Source organism: Cervus elaphus, chromosome 18 (genome assembly GCF_910594005.1).
Source record: "Cervus elaphus chromosome 18, mCerEla1.1, whole genome shotgun sequence".
Taxonomy (NCBI): domain Eukaryota; kingdom Metazoa; phylum Chordata; class Mammalia; order Artiodactyla; family Cervidae; genus Cervus; species Cervus elaphus.
The window spans coordinates 39706213-39729830 of NC_057832.1; the positions used below are offsets into that span (position 1 = coordinate 39706213).

The window sequence follows — 23618 nt, forward strand, 5'->3', positions numbered from 1 at the left end:
ACGTGAGTTTAATCTCTGGGTCAGAAGGATCGCTGGAGGAGTAAATGGCAACCCACTTCAGTATTCTTGCCTGGGAAATCCCATGGACAGAGGAGCCTGGTGGGCCACAGTCCATGGGGTCACAAAACCGTTGGACAAAAATTAGCGTCTAAAAACAAGAGGAAATCACACCATTTAGTGTGTGTGTTTCTGGGAAGTTTCCCATCTACTTGTATTTTCCCATTTACTTAAAATTCCAGAAGATAAAATTTTGTTGTGAAGAGTAAGATTAATTGGCTTATCCAAACTGTCTAAACTCTTTAAACATATAGCTAAAGCAAAAATGATAATTTTCTGATGCTGTATGTTAAGAAAACACTTATTTTTAACTACAGGCCTGTGTTTCTCTATGGGCCCACAATTCTCAGGACTCCATGTCTATTTTCAGGCATCCCAATGCTCTCTGCTAGTCTCTTGAGTACACAGGCACCAGGCCAGCTGAGAAATAGATCCTCAAACATGACCAGCTTATTCTCACTCATCTCTGGGCAGAGCTGTATGCTAAAGGAAGAAAGAGATTTCAAGTTATATAAATGACATCCTTTGGAAGAGACTTTTCTGTCTATAAGACCCCTGGCAGAAAATGCTATATAAAAACCTAAAAACTGTTTGTCCTATAGAATAGAGGTTTCTAGTTTCTCAGTTCAGTCGTTCAGTCATGTCCGACTCTTTGTGACCCCATGGACTGTAGCATGCCATGATTCCCTGTCCATCAACAACTCCCAGAGCTTGCTCAAACTCGTGTCCATCAAGTTGGTGATGCCATTTGAGCTACTTATTTTATACTTCTTCTAGATTCAATCACAGCAAAGTGGAAAGATAATCACATCTATGAACATGTGCCAGGGTTCAAGGGGAGCTGAAATTGTTTATTCATGCTAATGTTTCTTTGATGAATTTTTTCTCATCAGTGTTGCCTCATCCTGTCTTTCCAAGAAGCAACTCTTCATCCTGCTCCACAGTATATAGGGTATTTGCTAGAGCTCCTTACTCCCCTGGGTGTCTCTGGCTTGTCATTTTGACTTGGGTATCCTGGGGATTTTGACAGTTTATAAATTAGCCAATCAACAAATGACTACTATTTGTGTCCTTTTAAAAAATCTCTAAGCTAAGCATATCATTTATTAGCAACCTGTGTACATATTTAAGGTAACCTTAGAGAGAACTCTTATAAAATAAGTCCACAATCCTTAATGTGTTCCTAGAAAGGAAGACTGTGTATTCTAAATGCATCAAAACTCCAAAATATAATAAACAAATTTAACTCAAAGTCAGAATTTCAAAAGGAGTTATATTTTAACTTGACCCAATGATTCTAAAGTGTTCTGGAAGAATATATTTTCAATACCACCAATGTAATTTTGGAATCAAACATTAAGAGGGCACTTGGACTTCACAATATTAAAATATATTCTAAAGCTAAAGTAATTACAACAACGTGGGTCTTCAAGGGAAATAGAAAACTAGAATAGAGATCAGAGTCATTTAAGGATGCAGAGATATTTGATATATTTAATATATGATGATGTGTAAATGCAACTGCATCTATCACCTCCTAACATTTCTACTAGTATACCATCTTCCCTCCTGATACTTCTATTCAAGGCCAACCATTTGGGTTATGTACTAGTTTCCATCCCCTTTCCTTTCCTTGAGGACAATTCAAGACAAATTCTCCCCTTGCTGTCATCATCAATTTTACTGTCTGGACTGATTCATTACTACATCATTCCCACTAGCACTCAAACACGTAGTTATTTCTCCCATTAAGAACAAATATATCTGCACATTTCTCTCAACTCTCCCTGCCCCTCAAGCTACTCCTTAATTTCTCTGCTCTCATTTACAGTCATCACTTCAGAAGAGGAATGGATATTCACTGTCTCCACAACCTCCCTCCGTATTTCTAAGTCACTCCAGACAGACTTTCATCCCCACCATGCCACCAAAATGCCTATTATCAGATTTTGCCTTCACATTGCTAAGTTGAGTGGTTCATTTTTCATTCTCATCGTACTTGACTGAATTTGATGCAGTGGATCACTCCATCCTCCCATCAATACTTGATTCTCTTGAATCACCCTCCCTTCACTTTCCACATAACCCCACTGGTCAGTTTTTCTCAGACTTCTTGATTTTTTTTCTTTCCCACCCTGCCCCAATGGCTCAGATGGTAAAGAATCCGCCCGCAGTGCGGGAGACCCGGGTTCAATCTCTGGGTTGGGAAGATCCCCTGGAGGAGGGTATTCTTGCCTGGAGAATCCCCGTGGACAGAGGAACCTGGTGGGCTGCAGTCCATGGGATCAACAAAGAATCAGACACTAGTGAGCGACTAAGCACACACACACCCCCGCCCCAGTCTCTTCATGTTGAAATGACCTACACTTCAGTCTTTGAGCTGCTTCTTCACTAGGTTCATGGCTTTAAATGTCACCTGGACCCCACTAACTCCCAAATGTATATCTGCAGCCAGACAATGGCATCTTCCCTTCTGTGTCTGAAAGATGTCTCAAATGTAGAACATCCAAACTGAATTCCTGATCTTCCCCGTAAAACTTCTACTCAAGTGTTCCCGATTTGTTTAATGGTAGGTCTATCCTTGTGTCAACTCAGGCTAAAAGACTTTGGAGTCACTTTGATGTCAGTCTTTTTCTGACACCCACATCCAGTCTATCTAGGAAATTCTGTGGGCTGAACCTTTAAAATATATTCAGAATCTGACCACTTTTCACCACCTTCACTGCTTCCATCCTCAGCCAAGCCATCAGCTTCCTCTTCAATTACTGTGAAAACTATATAACTGGTTTCCTTGCTTCTATATTTGTTGCCTCTTCCAAATCGGATCTCAATATATCAGCCAGTGTGATATGTTGCAAGTCAGATTAAGTAATGTTTTTTTTCCTAAAATCCCTCTGTTGACTTCCCCCTGCACTTAGAGCACAAGCTAGAAACCCTGCAGATGCTTATAAAACCCTTAGTGATCTGGCCCCATTACAGTAAGTCCCTTACATACAAACCTTCAACTTGCAGACTTTCGAAGATGTGAATGTCCATTTGTTCCATCAACATCAGGCATGCAGCTTGCTCTCTATCTCCTATTGCTGACAGTCCTTCAGCTCCACCATCTCCCACCTCCTCTCCATCCTCCAGTCAATAACTCTTCTTTCCTGTTCACTTGATGCCAGCCCCTGACACCAATTGTTATACTGTACTACTATACTTTTTCAAGGTACTGTAAGATTAAAAATGTTTTCTTTTGTGTGTGTTTTTTTAATGTATCATTTGTGTGAAAAGTATTATAAACCTATTACAGTACAGTGCTACCCAGCCAGTTGTGTTAGTTGGGTAGATAGGCTAACTTTGTAGGACTTAGGAACCAACGGGACTAATGAATGTGCTCTCAAAATAGAACTCATTCACGTGTAGGGGACCTACTATACCTCCCTGTAACTCACTTTTTGTTATTCCTTTCCTCACTCATCTGCTCTGGTCACACCGGGCCATCTCCCATGAATTTACCACATATGCTCCAGCCTCAGGCCCTTTGCACTAGCTGTTTCCTCTTGTCTTGAAGTGTTTTCACTTAGGACACAGTTGCCCTACTCACTTCCATCAACTGACTCTTTGTTCAAACAGGAAGCAGATAAGGTGTTCTGGTATTCCCAGCTCTTGAAGAATTTTCCACAGTTTCTTGTGATCCACACAGCCAAAAGCTTTAGCATAGTCAATGAAGCAGAAGTAGATGTTTTTCTGGAATTCCCTTCCTTTTTCTGTTATCCAGAGGATGTTGGCAATTTGATCTCTGTTTCCTCTGCCGTTTTTAAATCCAGCTTGTACATCTGGAAGTTCTTGGTTCATGTACTGTTGAAGCCTAGCTTGAAGGATTTTGAGCATCATCTTGCTAGCTTGTGAAATGAGTGCAATTGTATAGTAGTTTGAACATGGCATTGCCCTTCTTTGGGACTGGAATGAACACTGATCTTTTCCAATCCTGTGGCCACTGCTAAGTATTCCTAATTTGCTGGCATATTGAGTGCAGCACTTTCACATCATCATCTCTTAGGATTTGAATTAGCTCAGCTGAAATTCCATCACCTCCACTAGCTTTGTTCGTACTGATGCTTCCTAAAGTCCACTTGACTTCACGCTTCAGGGTGTCTGGCTCTAGGTGAGTGATCACACATTCATGGTAATCTGGGTCTTTAAGACCTTTTTTGTATAGTTCTTCTGTGTATTCTTGCCACCTCTTCTTAATCTCTTCTGCTTCTGTTAGGTCCGTACTGTTTCTGTCTTTTATTGTGCCCATACTTGCATGAAATGTTCCCTTGGTATCTCCAATTTTCTTGAAAAGATCTCTAGTCTTTTCCATTCTATTGGTTTCCTCTGTTTCTTTGAATTGTTCACTTAAGAAGGGTGGAGAGGGAGGTGGGAGGGGGGATCGGGATTGGGAATACATGTAAATCCATGGCTGATTCATATCAATGTATGACAAAACCCACTGGGAAAAAAAAAATAAAAAATAAAATAAAATAAAATAAAATAAAAAAATAAAAATAACTAAATATACGCACTCTAAAAAAAAAAAAAAGGCCTTCTTATTGCTCTTTGCTGTTCTCTGAAACTCTGCATTCAGTTGGATATATCTTTCCCTTTCTCCTTTGCCTTTTGTGTCTCTTCTTTTCTCAGCTATATGTAAGACTTCCTCAGACAACCATTTTGCCTTCTAGCATTTCTTTTTCTTGGGGATGGTTTTGGTCACGCCTGCTATACAATGCTGTGAACCTCTGTCCATAGTTCTTCAGGTACTCTGTCTATCAGATATAATCCCTTGAATCTATTTGTCACTTCCACTGTAATTGTGAGGGATTTGATTTAGGTAATACCTGAATGGTCTATTGGTTTTCCCTACTTTCTTCAATTTAAGTCTCAATTTGGCAATAAGGAGTTCACGATCTGAACCACAGTCGGCTCCTAGTCTTGTTTTTGCTGACTGTATAGAGCTTCTCCATCTTTGGCTGCAAAGAATATAATCAATCTGATTTTTGTATTGACCATCTGGTGATGTCCGTGTGTAGAGTCTTCTCTTATGTTGTTAGAAGAGGGTGTTTGCTATGACCAGTGTGTTCTCTTGGCAAAACTCTGTTAGCCTTTGCCCTGCTTCACTTTGTACTCCAATGCCAAATTTGCCTATTACTCCAGGTAATGCTTGACATTCTATTTTGCATTCCAATCCCCTGTGCTGAAAAGGACATCTTTTTTGGATATTAGTTCTAGAAGGTCTTGGAAGTCTTCAAAGAACCGTCGGACTTCAGTTTCTTCGGCATTAGTAGTTGGGAAATAGAAGTGGGTTGCTGTGATGTTGTTGAATGGTTGATCTTGGAAACAAACTGAGATTATTTGTCCTTTTTGATATTGCACCCAAATGCTGATAGGCCTTTGCTTTGACTTTTAAATAATATTTACTATATAAATATTTACTCGATAAAGAATCCACCTGCAATGCAGGAGATCTGGGTTCAGTCCCTGGGTTGGGAAGATCATCTGGAGGAGGAAATGACAACCCACTCCAGTATTCTTGCCTGGAGAATCCCGTAGACAGAAGAGCCTGATGGGCTACAACCCACAGGGTCGCAGAGTAGGACATGACTGAACGACTAAGCACACACTGTTTCAGACTCTTTTGTTGTTTTTGAGGGCTACTCCATTCCTTCTAAGGGATCCCTGCCCACAGTAGTAAATATAATTGTCATCTGAATTAAATTTGCCCGTCCCCATCCATTTTAGTTCACTGATTGCTAAAATGTTGGTGTTCTCTCTTGCCTTCTCCTGTTTGACCACTAATTTACCTTGATTCATGGACATAACATTCCAGATTCCTATACAATATTATTCTTTACAGGATCAGACACATTACTTTCACCACCAAATACATCCACATCTGGGCATTATTTATACTTTGGCTCAGCCTATTCATTCTTTCTGGAGTTATTTCTCCACTTTTTCCAGTAGCATATTGGACAACTATCAACCTGGCATGCTGCTCTTCCGGTGTCATATCTTTTCACCTTTTCATACTGTGCATGGGTGTCTCAAGGCAAGAATACTACAAATTCCTAGATGTGATTACAACCTTTATCCCTCAGCATACCTCATTCTACTGTATTTTTTCCATTATAGCATTTATTACTTGCTAATACATTGCTTTGTTATGGTTAACATCTTTCCTCTCCCGCAGAAAAAATGTAAGATCCATGGAGGCAAGTATTCTGTGTATTTTGTTCACTACTCAGTCCTAGAAAGGTGCCTGGAACATTGTAGATGTTCAGTATTTTTTTTTCATTGAGAGATAACTTATCCACCTTATGATTCATCCATTTAAAGCATATGATTCAGTGGTGTTTAGTGTATTCACACAACTGTGCAGCTCTCATCACAGTCAATTCTAGAGCATTTCACCATTCTCAATGTAAACCCCATACCCATTAGCTGTCACCCACAATCCCCCAATCCTTACTGGGCATAGATAACCATTAATCTAGTTCATGTATCTATAAATTTACCTGTTCTGAACATTTCATATGAATGAACATATGTGATATTTTATGACCAACTTCTTTCACTTAGCATGTTTTTAAGATTCATCAATGACATAACATGTATCAGTATTTTATCCCTTTCTATGACTGAATAATATTCCTTATTATTTGAATATAAATGTGGATATATCACATTTCATTTATCCATTCATCCATTGATGGTCATTTGGCTTGTTTCTACTTTTTGATTATTATGAATAATGTGGCTATAAACAGTTAAATTATTCATGTACAAGTTTTTGTGTGTGGACACATTTTATTTCTCTTTGATATATACCTAGGAGTGGAATTTTCTGAGTTCTAACTCTGTATTTAGTCTTTGACAAACTACCAGCCTATCAGTACATATTTTAGAATAAATGTATGCTTAAGTGTGTATTTCAGATCAGTAGGGGAAGTAATAGATTATCCAATAAATGGTGATATCGCAACTCACCAACTGTTTGGGCTGAAATATAGTTAGGGCTCTCCTTTATGGTTTCATGGGAAATGAAAAGAGTTCCAAATGATTTAAGTGTTAGAATGTCAAATAACTTAAAATGTAGATGAACTATACAGTTATAAATCAGAAATTGTAGATAAACATTACAGAATCAGTGAGGGGCCATATTATAACCCCCGTGTAATAAGCTGAGAAAAGAAATGTGAGATTAATCCTAGGCATGGGCAGTCATTGAAGGATTTTAAACGGGTCTATGACATGATCAGTATTATCCATTTGAAAAGCTCACACTGACCACCGAAAAAGCAGTGACTTGGAGGGGAAAGAGACTCTTGTTACTAATTAAGAGTGATAGCCCAGAAGGCAGTGAATTGAACAAAGTGATGACAGTGAATGTGACAAGCAGGAGAGTGATTCCAGAGGAGGCAAGGAAGAAGAGCTGCTGCAACAATGTAAGGGTTGATGGGGAGAAAGTAAACATATGCAGGTGCCATTCCCTCAGATTAAAATCATTTTAGGAGAAACAATGCAGAGATTGGTTTTGAAGTGTCTCTAAAACATTCAGGTGTCAATAACCAGTAGAGAACTGGACAAGAGCATTACTGGGTGAGAGTGAGATTTGGGAGTCACTGATGTGTAGATAGTTCTTGAAACTACACACGTGGTAAGATCACGTAGGGAAGATGTTTAGAGTGAAGTGAGCCGAGTCAGTGCTGACATGTAAGTAGGAAGCTGAGGAAGATGAAGAAGGTGCAGTCAGAGACTGGAGAAGCCCAAGGCAACAGTGGTATCACAGGAGGTAAGAGTATAAAGATGGGGATGATCAGTGATGCCAAAGCCATAGAGACAAGTGAGAGAATAGGTAGGAACTAAAAGTGTCACCAGACTTGGAAGTATGCAAGTCTTTTCTGCCCCCCAGGGTGTAATGAGCCAGAAGCTGATCACACTGAGTTACACAGGAAGTAGGTAGAAAAGACAGGCTGTTCTTGTAGGAATTTGCTTTGAAGAGAAGGGGATAAACAGAAGCGCCTGGTTGAGATATGAAGCTAAGTGACGGGTTTCTTTTTTTTTTTGCATGAGTCAAACTAGAACATGTTTCTAGTCTTCCAGAGAAGGAATGGAAAAGGAATTACTGATGATAAAACAGGGAAGTGGTCTGATCCATCAGGAACTGGGAAGAAGATTTAAGAATAGAGGAAAAGGGAATGACTTTCAGGTAGAAGAAGCAAGACTCCTTGAACTAAATTGGAGGGAAGAGGAGAAAAGGGGACATAGGCGAGCAGAGATGCTGATAGAAAGTTGTAGTTGTAGCTGCTGGTCTCTCTTCTCTTCAGGAAGCAGGAAATTGCAGGGCTAATCAGCCAAAGATAAGAAAATTGAAATGAGGAGAATGTTTGCAAGGAGAATGGCAAAAACATCAAAAAGTATCCATTGAAGGCGATCAGAGAATAGATGTTAAAGTCTTGCCAAGCAACTTTGAGAAGCCAAAGTAGAATTTGGAAAAGATAAATTTGTAGTCACAGTAATAAAGCTTTCATCAGCAATACTCAGTCTGGGACCAAAAGGAGAGGACAGGAGTGTGTTACTTCAGCCAGGGTATACAGGTTGATAGGCAGATAAGCCAGAAGGAAAAGAAGGCAGGGAAGTTAATGTGACAGTCAGAGCAATTAAGGAATAGAAGGTTCTATTTTAGCTTTGGCAGAGATGTGAGTTTAGTTGAAAGTTAGTGGTTAAATATACGGTACAGTTTCTCAATAGAATTACTATATAATCCTACCATATAATCCAACCTGGCTGGGGAATCCACTAGCCAAAGAAAATAAAAGCAAGAGCTCAGGTAAGTCTACATTTGTTCACAACAGCCTTTTTCAGAAATAGCCAAAAGGTGGAAGAAATCCAGATGTCCATCAACAGACGGATGGATAAAGAAAATGTGGCATATACATACAGTGGAATATTATTCAGTCTTAAAAAGGAAGGAAATTCTGACACATTGCAACATGGATGAATCTCACAGATGTTATGCCAAGGGAAATAAATCAGTCATAAAAGGACGAATATTATGTGATTCCACTTATATGACGTACCTAGAACAGTCAGTTTCATAGAAAAAGAAAGTATCATGGTAGTTGCTAGGGGCTGGAGGGGGTGAATAATGGGAGTTATTGTTTAATGAGTATGGGTTTCAGCTTGGGAGGGTGAAAAAATTTTGGAGATGGATTGTAATGGTGATTGCACAACAGTGTGAATGCACTTACTATTACTGGAGTAGTATTACTATAACTGTACACGTCAAAATGATTAAGATGACAAATTTTATAATACAGTTATTTTGCCACAGTGAAAAATATGTGGTGGATAAAGGACCTGATGTCTTAATACTGTTGGTAAGAGCAAATATTATATTCAGAGGTATGAGAAGAGGTATAGATAATCATGGTTAAAGAATTGGGTATTAGAAGTTTAGGTCTCAATAATGAAATAATTTCAGATTATTATAAGGTCTGGAACAGCATCTCTCATGTAAAGAAGGAGGCAGGCAGACTTGCCTGGTGGCCCAGTGGTTAAGACTGAGTTTCCACTGCAGGGGGCATAGGTTCAGTCCCTAGTTAGGGAACCAAGATTCCACATGCTGTGACTTGCCCCCAAAAATTTTTAATTAATTTTAAAAAAAGGAGATAGTATAGTACCCTGCCAAAACATATCAGCATTTGTGAGTGTGGAGGATGTGCAAGGGAGGCAAGGTTTGGGGTGCTTGTCCCAGCTGGTTCTGGTATTTTTCTCTCCCCCTGCCTCTTCCTCCAGAATGCTAGAGTGGAAAGGAAAGGCAGAGCTTTCTCATGAAGGATGTCAAGGCTGGAGAGTGGATTTGACATGTCCATGAGCACTGAGGTTGTCACAGATCGGCAGCCAAACTTGGAAAATGAGAAGGACCAATAGCTAAGGCTTTAGGATGACGGGGACACATAGAGGAGTGTATCGCTGGACTCCATGAGCCTCAAATGTGTCACTTTTTACTTAAGGATAGAAGAGCTGTGGGGTCTTGGGACGATGTGCAGGGGAGTAAGAAGAGTGACCACTGTTACCCCCACGTGCTTTTTCAGTAATGGGAATACTAAGAAAATGGACAATCTACTTGAGAAAGCCCTCAAGGAAAAGGAGACACTAGGGCAGTGGTTCTTGGACTCCAGCTTCATATTTAAGATCATGTGGGAGTGAACTTTTAAAACATACTGATGCCAGTTGAAGTTGAATCATTAGAGATGGGGTGGTATTGGTAGCTTTGAAAGCTCTCATGTGATTCTAATATACAGCCTGGGGTTGAGAGGCTATGTCCTAGGAAAGAGCTGGGTTTCGGTTGAGACAAGCAGGTAGAGGGAGAAAGCAAGAGCGTTTGACCCAAATAAGACTAGGAGGCCACAAGAGCTGTGGGAACAGTTGTCAGGAAGTGCTGCAATGGGGCCATGAGATTGGAGGATGGCAAGGGGTGGTAACTGAAAAGGACAGGGACAGTGGGCATATGTGACCTTGAGGGTACAGGTAAAATTGTTACCCAAAATTGTTTCCAACATGGCCAAGTTCAAGGAGGCATTTGCACTCCACTCATTAATCTGACCTAGCAGTTTATAGACAGACAAGTACATGGAATTACTATACATGGAGTTAACTCAGTGTCCTAAGCAAAAAAGAGGGAGGGAGAGACCTACTTTGCAGAACTCCTGGAAGAATTAAGTGAGGCAAGGAACAGAGCAAATATATATAAGTAAATTTTGTAAACACTTAAAACCTTACAAATATCACTTGTTCTGTTAACTGGGAGTCTTAACCTCATCAGGAAGTTCCCTTTTATCCTTTGCAATACGCCACGTGATCAGTTCCCAGAGGATTGGCATTCGGTGTTAGGATTAGTCTATCTTGGCTCAGGGCGTGTGCTTCCTTCCAGCCTGCTTCTCTCTAATAAAAGCTTCTTAAGAAGGGAGCCTCTTTCCTCCCCCACTCTTTTTTTAAGCTCCATCTTGACTGACAGCATGTTGCACTCTTTAATGAAGCAATTAGATACTGACTTTTCTAGGCTGACTTTGGACTCCCTGTTTACTCTTGGTTTCTGAACTAATATTCTTTTCTGCATACTCCTTCAAGGAATATGCAAAGAAGAGTGGATTAAAAAGATATATATGAATTGAGGATTATTTTCCCCAGTGTAAACTTAGGTTAAAACTTACTGTGAAAGTGATAATCATATTGTAACCATTAGATTTTTTTGATGAAAAAATTTTCTGTGTAGTCATACAAATACCTGCCTATTTGAACATAATACTGTAAAGCAAATATCATAAACTTTGTTTCTCAAAGAGAGAAGAACCAAATTAACAAAATTAGAAATGAAAATGGAGAGATCACAACAGACAACACTGAAATACAAAGGATCATAAGAGACTACTACCAGCAGCTCTATGCCAATAAAATGGACAACTTGGATGAAATGGACAAATTCTTAGAAAAGTATAACTTTCCAAAACTGAACCAGGAAGAAATAGAAGATCTTAACAGACCCATCACAGGCAAGGAAATCGAAACTGTAATCAAAAATCTTCCAGCAAACAAAAGCCCAGGACGAGATGGCTTCACAGCTGAATTCTACCAAAAATTTAGAGAAGAGCTAACACCTACCTTACTCAAACTCTTCCAGAAAATTGCAGAAGAAGGTAAACTTCCAAACTCATTCTATGAGGCCACCATCACCCTAATTCCCAAATCAGACAAAGATGCCACAAAAAAAGAAAACTACAGGCCAATATCACTGATGAACATAGATGCAAAAATCCTTAACAAAATTCTAGCAAACAGAATCCAACAACATATTAAAAAAATCATACACCACGACCAAGTGGGCTTTATCCCAGGAATGCAAGGGTTCTTCAATATCCGCAAATCAATCAATGTAATACACCACATTAACAAATTGAAAGATAAAAACCATATGATTATCTCAATAGATGCAGAGAGAGCCTTTGACAAAATTCAACACTCATTTATGATTAAAACTCTCCAAAAAGCAGGAATAGAAGGAACATACCTCAACATAATAAAAGCTATATATGACAAACCCACAGCAAGCATCACCCTCAATGGTAAAAAATTGAAAGCATTTCCCCTGAAATCAGGAACAAGACAAGGGTGCCCACTCTCACCACTACTGTTCAACATAGTGTTGGAAGTTTTGGCCACAGCAATCAGAGCAGAAAAAGAAGTAAAAGGAATCCAGATAGGAAAAGAAGAAGTGAAACTCTCACTGTTTGCAGATGACATGATCCTCTACATAGAAAACCCTAAAGACTCTACCAGAAAATTACTAGAACTAATCAATGAATATAGTAAAGTTGCAGGATATAAAATTAACACACAGAAATCCCTTGCATTCCTATATACTAACAATGAAAAAACAGAGAAATTAAGGAAACAATACCATTCACCATTGCAACAAAAAGAATAAAATACTTAGGAGTATATCTACCTAAAGAAACAAAAGACCTATACATAGAAAACTATAAAACACTGATGAAAGAAATCAAAGAGGACACAAACAGATGGAGAAACATACCGTGTTCATGGATTGGAAGAATCAATATTGTCAAAATGGCTATTCTACCCAAAGCAATCTATAGATTCAATGCAATCCCTATCAAGCTACCAACGGTATTTTTCACAGAACTAGACCAAAGAATTTCACAATTTGTATGGAAATACAAAAAACCTCGAATAGCCAAAGTAATCTTGAGAAAGAAGAATGGAACTGGAGGAATCAACCTGCCTGACTTCAGACTCTACTACAAAGCCACAGTCATCAAGACAGTATGGTACTGGCACAAAGACAGAAATATAGACCAATGGAACAGAATAGAAAGCCCAGAGATAAATCCACGAACCTATGGACACCTTATCTTTGACAAAGGAGGCAAGGATATACAATGGAAAAAAGACAACCTCTTTAACAAGTGGTGCTGGGAAAACTGGTCAACCACTTGTAAAAGAATGAAACTAGAACACTTTCTAACACCATACACAAAAATAAACTCAAAATGGATTAAAGATATAAATGTAAGACCAGAAACTATAAAACTCCTAGAGGAGAACATAGGCAAAACACTCTCCGACGTAAATCACAGCAAGATCCTCTATGACCCACCTCCCAGAATATTGGAAATAAAAGCAAAACTAAACAAATGGGATCTAATGAAACTTAAAAGCTTTTGCACTACAAAGGAAACTATAAGTAAGGTGAAAAGACAGCCGTCAGATTGGGAGAAAATAATAGCAAATGAAGAAACAGACAAAGGATTAATCTCAAAAATATACAAGCAACTCCTGCAGCTCAATTCCAGAAAAATAAATGACCCAATCCAAAAATGGGCCAGAGAACTAAACAGACATTTCTCCAAAGAAGACATACAGATGGCTAACAAACACATGAAAAGGTGCTCAACATCACTCATTATTAGAGAAATGCAAATCAAAACCACAATGAGGTACCATTACACACCAGTCAGGATGGCTGCTATCCAAAAGTCTACAAGCAATAAATGCTGGAGAGGCTGTGGAGAAAAGGGAACCCTCTTACACTGTTGGTGGGAATGCAAACTAGTACAGCCACTATGGAAAACAGTGTGGAGATTCCTTAAAAAACTGGAAATAGAACTGCCATATGACCCAGCAATACCACTTCTGGGCTTACACACTGAGGAAACCAGATCTGAAAGAGACACGTGCACCCCAATGTTCATCGCAGCACTGTTTATAATAGCCAGGACATGGAAGCAACCTAGATGCCCATCAGCAGATGAATGGATAAGGAAGCTGTGGTACATATACACCACGGAATATTACTCAGCTGTCAAAAAGAATTCATTTGAACCAGTCCTAATGAGATGGATGAAACTGGAGCCCCTTATACAGAGTGAAGTAAGCCAGAAAGATAAAGAACATTATAGCATACTAACACATATATATGGAATTTAGAAAGATGGTAAAGATAACCCTATATGCAAAACAGAAAAAGAGACACAGAAATACAGAACAGACTTTTGAACTCTGTGGGAGAAGGTGAGGGTGGGATGTTTCAAAAGAACAGCATGTATACTATCTATGGTGAAACAGATCACCAGCCCAGGTGGGATGCATGAGACAAGTGCTCAGGCCTGGTACACTGGGAAGACCCAGAGGAATCGGGTGGAGAGGGAGGTGGGAGGGGGGATCGGGATGGGGAATAAGTGTAAATCTATGGCTGATTCATATCAATGTATGACAAAACCCACTGAAATGTTGTGAAGTAATTAGCCTCCAACTAATAAAAAAATTAAAAAAACAAAAAACAAAAAACTTTGTTTCTAAAATTTTAAGTCTCAAAGTATTTTACAGTATTTATGATATAACTTCATTTTCACTTTTCACTTTTATGCATTGGAGAAGGAAATGGCAACCCACTCCAGTGTTCTTGCCTGGAGAATCCCAGGGATGGGGTCGCACAGAGTTGGACATGACTGAAGTGACTTAGCAGCAGTAGCAGCATGATATTCTTTAGTGTGAGTTACCTGCTTTGTTTCGCCTACTATTGGGTTGGCCAAAAATTTCCTTCAGCATTTTTTTGTAACATAGAAAAACTCAAATGAGCTTTTTGGCCAACCCAGTAGGTTAAAGTAGCCATTAAAAAGGGGAGACTAGCTTTCATCCCCTGCACTGTGCTATGTACACAGTAGGTGCTCAAGCAATGCAAACTATTGAATTCAGATATAAGATCTGTATGTGTACCTTCTGTTACTCCTTATAGCTTTAAAAATTAATGTTATCTTAAGCCTCCAGTTGTTTCAAATTGTTTGTATTAACTAGAAGTTAAGAACTAAAAGCCACTCCAGTATTCTTGCCTGGAGAATTCCATGGACAGAGAGGGGGCTACAGTCCATGGGGTCAAAAAGAATCAACACGACTGAGCAGCTAACACTTACTTTTTTCACTGTCACACTGAAGACAGTTCCCTCTCAGAGGAGAGGCTGAGTCAAGGTTGCTGGGCAACCACAGGCTGATGGAGTGCCAGTGGACTGAATACTTTCCATGAAGCCACCTCAGACAGAGAAGTCATCTCTCTGTAGTGTTGATCTATAGAAAAAGATGAAATGCCTGAGCAAAAGAGTGCACTTTAGTATTGCAGATGTGGGGTGATTCCTCCATTGGGTGAATACATTTCTGTTGTCCTGCCTTACTTCCTGGAGTCTGAATTCACACTCGCCTTGTTGGGGTTGCTGTAGGTGTGTATAGAGGGTGAAGTCCCTTTCACTTGAAGCCAGACAGATGCAGTAACAAATCAGACGTTGAATGCTGCAGTTGACAAAATTCTGAGAGATAAACCCTAGACTTACTGGCTTGAGTTGTATTTTGTGATGAGGGTTTTATTTGGCTTTTGAGAGTTGGAGGAGAATCCGCATGTGTTCTCTTGGCTTTGGTCTATTTTCTTGTCGGTCATGTCCTGCTACTCTGGCAGTTTATTGCCTGACTCTGGTTCTCAAGGTCTCCATCCCAATAACTGAAGGCCTGGACGTGATTGCCATGTTGACGGACGATGCCACCACTGCCACGTGGAATAACGAAGGACTGCCCAGTGACAGGATGTCCACGGAGAACGCCGCTATCCTGACGCACTGTGAGCGCTGGCCCCTGATGATCGACCCTCAGCAGCAAGGGATTAAGTGGATCAAGAACAAGTATGGGACTGACCTGAAAGTCACACACTTGGGCCAGAAAGGGTATGTGAAATCTGAAGGGTTGATTCTCTGTTGAGCTGCTGGAAATGGGTTTCAGTTTTACCAAGTCCTGGCATTTCTTAGACCTCTCTGCCACTTTGGAATGTGATAATTTGGTACAACTTCTTTACCTGCCTACTCACATAAAGGATCTCTGAGTTTACATTGGGTGGTGTGCATCCATTTACCTGAAGAAGTTAGTTGGAAGGTTAGAACACACTGCATGTGAGAGGAAAATTTTCCTACGGCCAAGAATGGAAATATGATGCATTATAATCCTTCTTTAGGACTTTGGCATATGGTAACCCAAGAATTGTCAACTGCCCCTATAGGCTTAATGAGGTTTCCAGTTACATTGCTGAATACGTACTTTGCCTACAGTGGAGCTCTAACACAGCTCAATTCCCGAGGTCGAGTGCCTGAAGATAATTTTTTTAGTCAAGTTTTGCCTATCACTTTTGAGAACTGAATCTGCTCTGAGATTTTCTGTCACTTGGTTGGCATGACAGTATTTTCTGATAAGTACAGAGCTGTCTTGCATGTAGTTGGTCTTCAGTTAATGCCAAATAAATAATTTTAGACTTACTTATACTTCATTTTACCCCTCCATCATTTTTTGACATGTAAAATGAAATAAGGAATGTCTGCAGTTGTGCAGATAAATGGTCTCCTTGCTTATCTGAATACTTGGAGGAAATTATTTTTAAAGGCAAAAGACTATTTTTGGAAAGTGGCAATGGAATCCAATGATAGTTCTCTACATGACTGAATCTAAATGTTTAAAAAAATGAAAATTTGATAAAACCACAAAGCATTTAATTTGAATTTTTTTCAAGAGGACCTGTTGAAATAATTTAAATTTATAATGTTTGGGTGCATGCTAAGTCACTTAAGTCATGTCCAACTCTCTGTGACCCCATGGGCTGTAGCCCGCCAGTCTCCTCTGTTCCATGGGGATTCTCCAGGCAAGAATACTGGAGTGATTTGTGTTTGGGTGGGTTCTATTTATTTTAACCATGATTATTGTCAAAAGTAATTTACACATGGACTTATTAGTTCACATTACTGAATTTCATTTTGGAACATATAACTGAAATTTATCTCAATCTAATCTTTAATTTCCATGTATTTTAGTTGAAGAAAATACTACTTTATAAAACAGTCTTCTCAATATTTGCATTAAACTAAATATAATTGAGCATAAATAATTTTGAATACTTTTCCTATGCTTATTTACATTTTTCTTGATTCTGACTCAATTTTAAGGTTTTTGAATGACATTGAAACTGCTTTGGCCTTTGGAGATGTCCTCTTAATTGAAAACCTTGAGGAAACAATAGATCCAGTCCTTGATCCATTGCTTGGTAGGAACACGATTAAAAAAGGAAAGTAAGTATTACTGAATAATAATTTTATTATTAAAAATAATCTTAAAGGTAGTTTTTGACGTGTGTTTTGCACTACACGTGAGTTTGATCATCAGCTTCTGTTTCATGTCCTCCTAGTCAAATGTAATATATTGAAATATTCTTTTTTATAATTTTATTTATTTATTTATGGTTGTGCTGAGTCTTCGTTGCTGTGTGGGCGTTTCTCTAGTTGCAGTGAGCAAGGGCTGCTCTCTAGCTGGGGTCCGTGGGCTTCTCATTGAGGTCCCTTCTCTTTTTGTGGAGCATGGACTCTAGGGTGTGTGGGCTCAGTAGTTGCAGGTCCTGGGCTCCAGGTCATGGGCTCAGTAGTTGTGGCCCACAGGCTTAGTTGCTATGCGGCATGTCTGATCCTCCTAGACCAAGGATTGAACCCATGGCTTTGGCATTGGCAGGTGAATTCTTTACCACTGAACCATCGAGGAAGTCCTATTGAAATATTCTTGGTGATTTTTCTGAGTTTCCATTCCAAGGCTCCTACATTCCAAGACCAAAGCAAACTTGACATGATCCAGATGTTCAAACTATTTTTTTGGTAGATTGAGATTCATGTTACCCAGTTCCTGATTTATAGACCCCAATAATGCATTGACACAAATATGAGAGCATTTGCTCCTTTATTACTTCATACCAGTGTTTTTCTACCATCAGTACTTTGGAAAACATCTTTAATATATTTGCCTCAAATGCATATCACTTGAATCCTTATTTTCTTAATATTTTTGCTTTTTATTAATTTATTGTTAGTTTCTAATGTACAGCAAAGTGAGTTAGCTTTTATGTTTACATATATCTCCTCTTTTTTTGAATTTCCTTCCCACTGAGGTCACACAGAGCACTGAGCAGAGTCCCCTGAGGTATACAGTAGGTTATTATCTATTTTATACATAGTATCAATAGTGTATGCATGTCAATACCAATCTCCCAATTTATTTCATGCCACCCCCATTGGTATCCATGTTTGTTCTCTACATCTGTTTCTCTATTTCTGTTTTGCAAATAAAATCATCTATACCATTTTTCTAGATTCCACATATGTGCATTAATAATATACAATATTTGTTTTTCTCTTCCTGATTTACTTCATTCTTTACACCAGTCTCTAGGTCCATCCACAGCTCTGCAAATGGCACAATTTCAGTCCTTTTTTATGGCTGAGTAATATTTCATTGTATATATGTACTACATCTTCTTTATCCATTCCTCTGTTGATGGTCATTTAGATTGCTTCCATGTCCTGGCATTGTGATAGTGCTGCAATGAACATTGAATTGTATGTGTCTTTGGAATTATGGTTTTCTCAGGGTATATGCCCAATAATGGGACTGCTGAGTGATATGATAGTTCTGTTTTTAGTTTTTTAAGGAACCTCCATACTATTGTCCATAGTGGCTATATCAATTTACATTCCTACCAACAATACAAGAGGGTTCCCTTTTCTCCACATCCTCTCTAGCATTATTATTTGTATATTTTTTTGATGATGGCCATTCTGACCTGTGTGAGGAGATACCTTATTGTAGTTTTGATTTGCATTTCTCTAATGATTGGTGATGTTGAATATCTTTTCATGTATTTGTTGGCCATCTATATGTTTTCCTTAGAGAGATGTCTATTTAAGTATTCTGTCCATTTGTTGATTGGGTTGTTTGTTTTTTATATTGAGCTACATGAACTTTTTGTTTATTTGGGAGGTTAATCATTTGTCAATTGTTTCATCTGCAAATATTTTCTACCATTCTAAGGGTTATCTTTTTGTCTTGTTTATAGTTTCCTTTGCTGTGCAGAAACTTTTAAGTTAAATTAGATCCCATTTGTTTATTTTTGTTTATACTTGAATTACTCCAGAGGATGGGTCAAAAAAGATACTGCTGCAATTTGTGCCAGAGAGTTTCCTTCCCTGTAAGAGTTTTAAACTGTCTGGCCTTACATTCAGGTCTTTAATCCATTTTGAGTTTACGTAATGTTTTTAAAAACCTATTTTAAATCCACTTTTTTTTTTTTTAAACTCAGCCTTACCCCAAGTCATAGCATCTACAAAATCATGTGTTTACTGTGCTAGTTCTCTTTTTTCCTATATGTTTAAAATATTGATATGTATATATCTCATATATATATATACACACATACATATAAACCATTAGGACAAAAAAAAAGTGCACTAGTGGATCCCTAAGAACATCCCCATATCAGCAGCAGTGGTAGACTGGGCACTCTAGCTGAGACCTGCATGATCTTCCAAGTGCTGCTGTTGCCCTGAACGCCATCTCTCCATCACATCCTTCCAGGGACAGTGAAACCATTACCCAGCAGGCAACATGTCACTCTGTAATTGTGTAAAAGGTCAAATCCAGTACTTCTGTCTCTAACTGAGCCTGGGTGGGCTCACTGGAGATTGTGCTGTGTCCAAAGCTCTCTGTTCCTCTTCCCTCAAGAAACCAACATTGCCACGGCTTATTCCCCTGAATTTCTTTCTCTTTTTTGTTGTTTTTCTTCACAGAGGTATAATTTCAGAATTTCCCCAACACTTTTCTTCTTTGGCACCCACTCTCTGCCTCAAAGGTGTCTTGTCTCTCTTTTCATCACTGGATTATTCCTGTCAATTTAAAATGAAAATAGGTCTGCTTAAGGGTGACTAACTTCTATTTTGTAAGAAGGCTCTAACTGATTAGTATTTATTATACAATTCACCAATTAAGTCCATTTACAGTGAGTGACAACTTATAATTGTTTAATAAACAAAAATTTACCCAGACATGCATTTAGAAGAGTCTAATAAGACATTTGACAAACTGCAGCTCTGACATAAATAAAATTGTGGCCGTATCTGATGTGTTAAAAATACAGTGCAAAATCTTGGATGTCACTAAAGTGAAATCCTTGTTATTAAGGTTCTGACTCTATTATGAAGACACAGAATTTTTGTCAGTGAATTATATATTCTCTTAGCTTTAACTTGAACCTTTGGTGACACAATTTAGGTGTAAGAAATTCTGCCTTTCTTTCTCTATCTTTATATATATATATGTTTTAAATGTTTATTTATGTATTTGGCTGTACCCAGTCTAGTTATGGCATGGGGAAAGTCTGACCTTGTTGTAGCAGGTGAGATGTGGGATCTTTTAGTTTCAGCACTCAGGATCTTTAGTTGTAGAACGCGAACTCTTACCTGCATCATGTGGGACTTAGTTCCCCAACCAGGAATTGAACTCAGGCTGCCTGCATTGAAAGCATGAGTCTTAGCCACTGACCCACCAGGAAAGTCCCTATATATATGTGTGTATATATTGATAATCTAAAACATCCAGAGACTGATAAATTTGAGTCCTGATTTTTTCTCAGTATGGATATAGTTAAGTATAAGAATCCCAGAGGATTTTTTTTTTTTTAATTTCAGAAACAACTTGTTTTACATAGAACATCAAATTCTTTATCACAAAATATCACACCAGGGCAGTTTATTCCAAATTAATAATCTTTCCTGAATCTGTGCTAAGAAAAGTTACGACCTACGTAGACTGCATATTAAAAAGCAGAGACATCACTTTGCCAAAAAGGGTCCATCTAGTTAAGGCTATGGTTTTTCCAGTAGTCATGTATGGATGTGAGAGTTAGGCTATAAAGAAAGCTGAGTGCCAAAGAACTGATGCTTTTGAACTATGGTGTTGGAGAAGACTCGTGAGAGTCCCTTGGACTGCAAGGAGATCCAACCAGTCCATCCTAAAGGAGATCAGTCCTGAGTGTTCATTGGAAGGACTGATGTTGAAGCTGAAACTCCAACACTTTGGCCACCTCATGCGAAGAGCTGACTCATTTGAAAAGACCCTGATGCTGGGAAAGATTGAAGGCAGGAGAAGGGGAGGACAGAGGATGAGATGGTTGGATGGCATCACCAACTCAATGGACATGAGCTTGAGTAAACTTCCGGAGTTGGTGATGGACAGGGAGGCCTGGTGTGCTGCAGTCCATGGGGTTGCAAAGAGTTGGATATGACTGTGTGACTGATCTGAACTGATTAGGCTTTATAGAATTGATCATGTCATTGTAGCTGTTTTTAAAAGTTGAAGAAAATATTAAATGATCTGTAAGAACATAATAAATGGAGTTTATTGCATGCAGTTTTTACTGTAACAATTCTAACTCCTAAACTCTTTCATAAGAGTGGCAACAACTACTTTTATGAAGGTTGTTTTATGAAATTTTAGTTGTGTACCTCCAGGTTTCTCTAGATGTTTTTAGAGTTTGGTTATTCAGAGAATCTGAGTCCTTGCAAATTCTGTCAGTCCCTGAATAAGGCTTCTCTGAGAACTGCTAGAGGCAGGCCCTGTGCTGGTGGCCAGTGATTCAGAACACAAGACACAGACCGTGCCCTTAAGGAAGCTACGTTTCCTGAGGGGAAAGTCAGACCTATACAGGCACAAGTAATATATGCCATGGGTATGATGACGGAAGTCCACATGATAGAGAATCGTCTGCTCCGTAGTGGAGACTTGGAAAGACTTTGTATTACATTTACATTTAGTGTGAATCTTAAAAGGTCAGTGGGCATTTGTCAGACAAATGGGAGAAGAGAATTCTGGAATGAGAGGACGAATTCCAAGTAGTAAAACACACAAATCAGCCCAGCAACTTTGGGGAACTGCAGTTAAGATTCAAATATGTGGAAAGCCCCATTTTGGGGGGAAAAGGAGTATGGACTGAGAAAGGTGGGACTGGATTGTCAGACCCCAGAATGTGGATATCCTTGGGTACCCACCGTTGACCCATAGGTTTCCCTTTTCCCTGGTTACAATGATTTTTCCCCAAGCACATTGAAGGGGTGCATTCCTATCTATAATGCTAGTTAACAACAACCATGGTTTTTGTTTTTTTTTTAACAACCATGGTTTTTGACCAAGGGACCTTGCCTTCGCAGAGTAACACATCTGGAGTTTCAATATTTTCACTTGAGAATCATGAGCAGAAGTCAGTGAAAGACTCTTAGCATGCTAAGAATAGTGCAGTCAGATTTATGTTTTTTGAAAGGGCACTTTGGCAGTATGGAGTATTGATTAAAGACACATGGACCAAGAGTCAGGGTTCATCCAGTTAGTGAAAGTGAAGTAACTCAGTCGTGTCCGACTCTTTGCGACCCTGTGGACTCTAGACCACCAGGTTCCTCTGTCCATGGGATTCTCCCAGCAAGAATACTGGAGTGGGTTGCCATTTCCTTCTCCAATTAGTAAACAATTGCAATAATCCAGTTGAGACATAATATGAGCCTAAACTAAGCCAGCGACAGTAGAGGTGGAAGTTCAGTTCAGATCAGGCGCTCAGTCATGTCTGACTCTTTGCGACCCCATGGACTGCAACATGCCAGGTTTCCCTGTCTATCACCAACTCCTGAAGTTTACCCAAACTCATGTCCATTCAGTCGGTGATGCCATCCAACCATCTCATCCTCTGTCGTCCCCTTCTCCTCCCGCCTTCAATCTTTCCCAGCATCAGTGTCTTTTCAAATGAGTCAGTTCTTCGCATCAGGTAGCCGAAGCGTTGGAGTTTCAGCTTCAACATCAGTCATTCCAATGAACACCCAGGACTGATCTCCTTTAGGATGGACTGTTTGGATCTCCTTGCCGTCCAAGGGACTCTCAAGAGTCTTCTCCAACACCACAGTTCAAAGCATCAATTCTTCAGCGCTCAGCTTTCTTTATAGCCCAACTCTTACATCCATACGTGACTACTGGAAAAACCATAGCCTTGACTAGACATACCTTTACTGACAAAGTAATATCTCTGCTTTTTAATATGCTGTCTAGGTTGGTCATAACTTTCCTTCCAAGGAGTAAGCATCTTTTAATTTCATGGCTGCAGTCAACATCTGCGGTAATTTTGGAGCCCCCCAAAATAAAGTCTGCCACTGTTTCCACTCTTCCCCAGCTATTTGCCATGAGGTGATGGGACCAAATGCCATGATCTTACTTTTCTGAATGTTGAGTTTTAAGCCAACTTTTCCCCTCTCCTCTTTCACTTTCATCAAGAGGCTCCTTAGTTCTTCTTCACTTTCTGCCATGAGGGTGGTGTCATCTACTTATCTGGGGTTATTGATATTTCTCCCGGCAGTCTTCATTCTGGCTTGCTCTTCATCCAGCCTGGCATTTTCTCATGATGCACTCTGCATATAAGTTAAATAAACAGAGTGACAATTTACAGCTTTGATGTACTCCTTTTCCTACTTGGAAGCAGTATGTTGTTCCTTGTCCAGTTCTAACTGTTGCTTCCTGACCTACATACAGGTTTCTCAAGAGACAGGTCAGATGGTCTGGTATTCCCATCTCTTTCA

General features: G+C 39.2%; 1 protein-coding gene across 1 annotated transcript in view; it reads left to right on the top strand.

Moving 5' to 3' along the window:
- DNAH11 (dynein axonemal heavy chain 11) overlaps positions 1-23618 on the top strand; it is a 350658-nt gene that overhangs the window by 247070 nt on the left and 79970 nt on the right. The window contains exons 64-65 of the mRNA XM_043872240.1: positions 15637-15872; positions 17136-17258. Coding sequence (XP_043728175.1) covers positions 15637-15872; positions 17136-17258 — 359 coding nt within the window. The remainder of the gene's footprint in view (positions 1-15636; positions 15873-17135; positions 17259-23618) is intronic.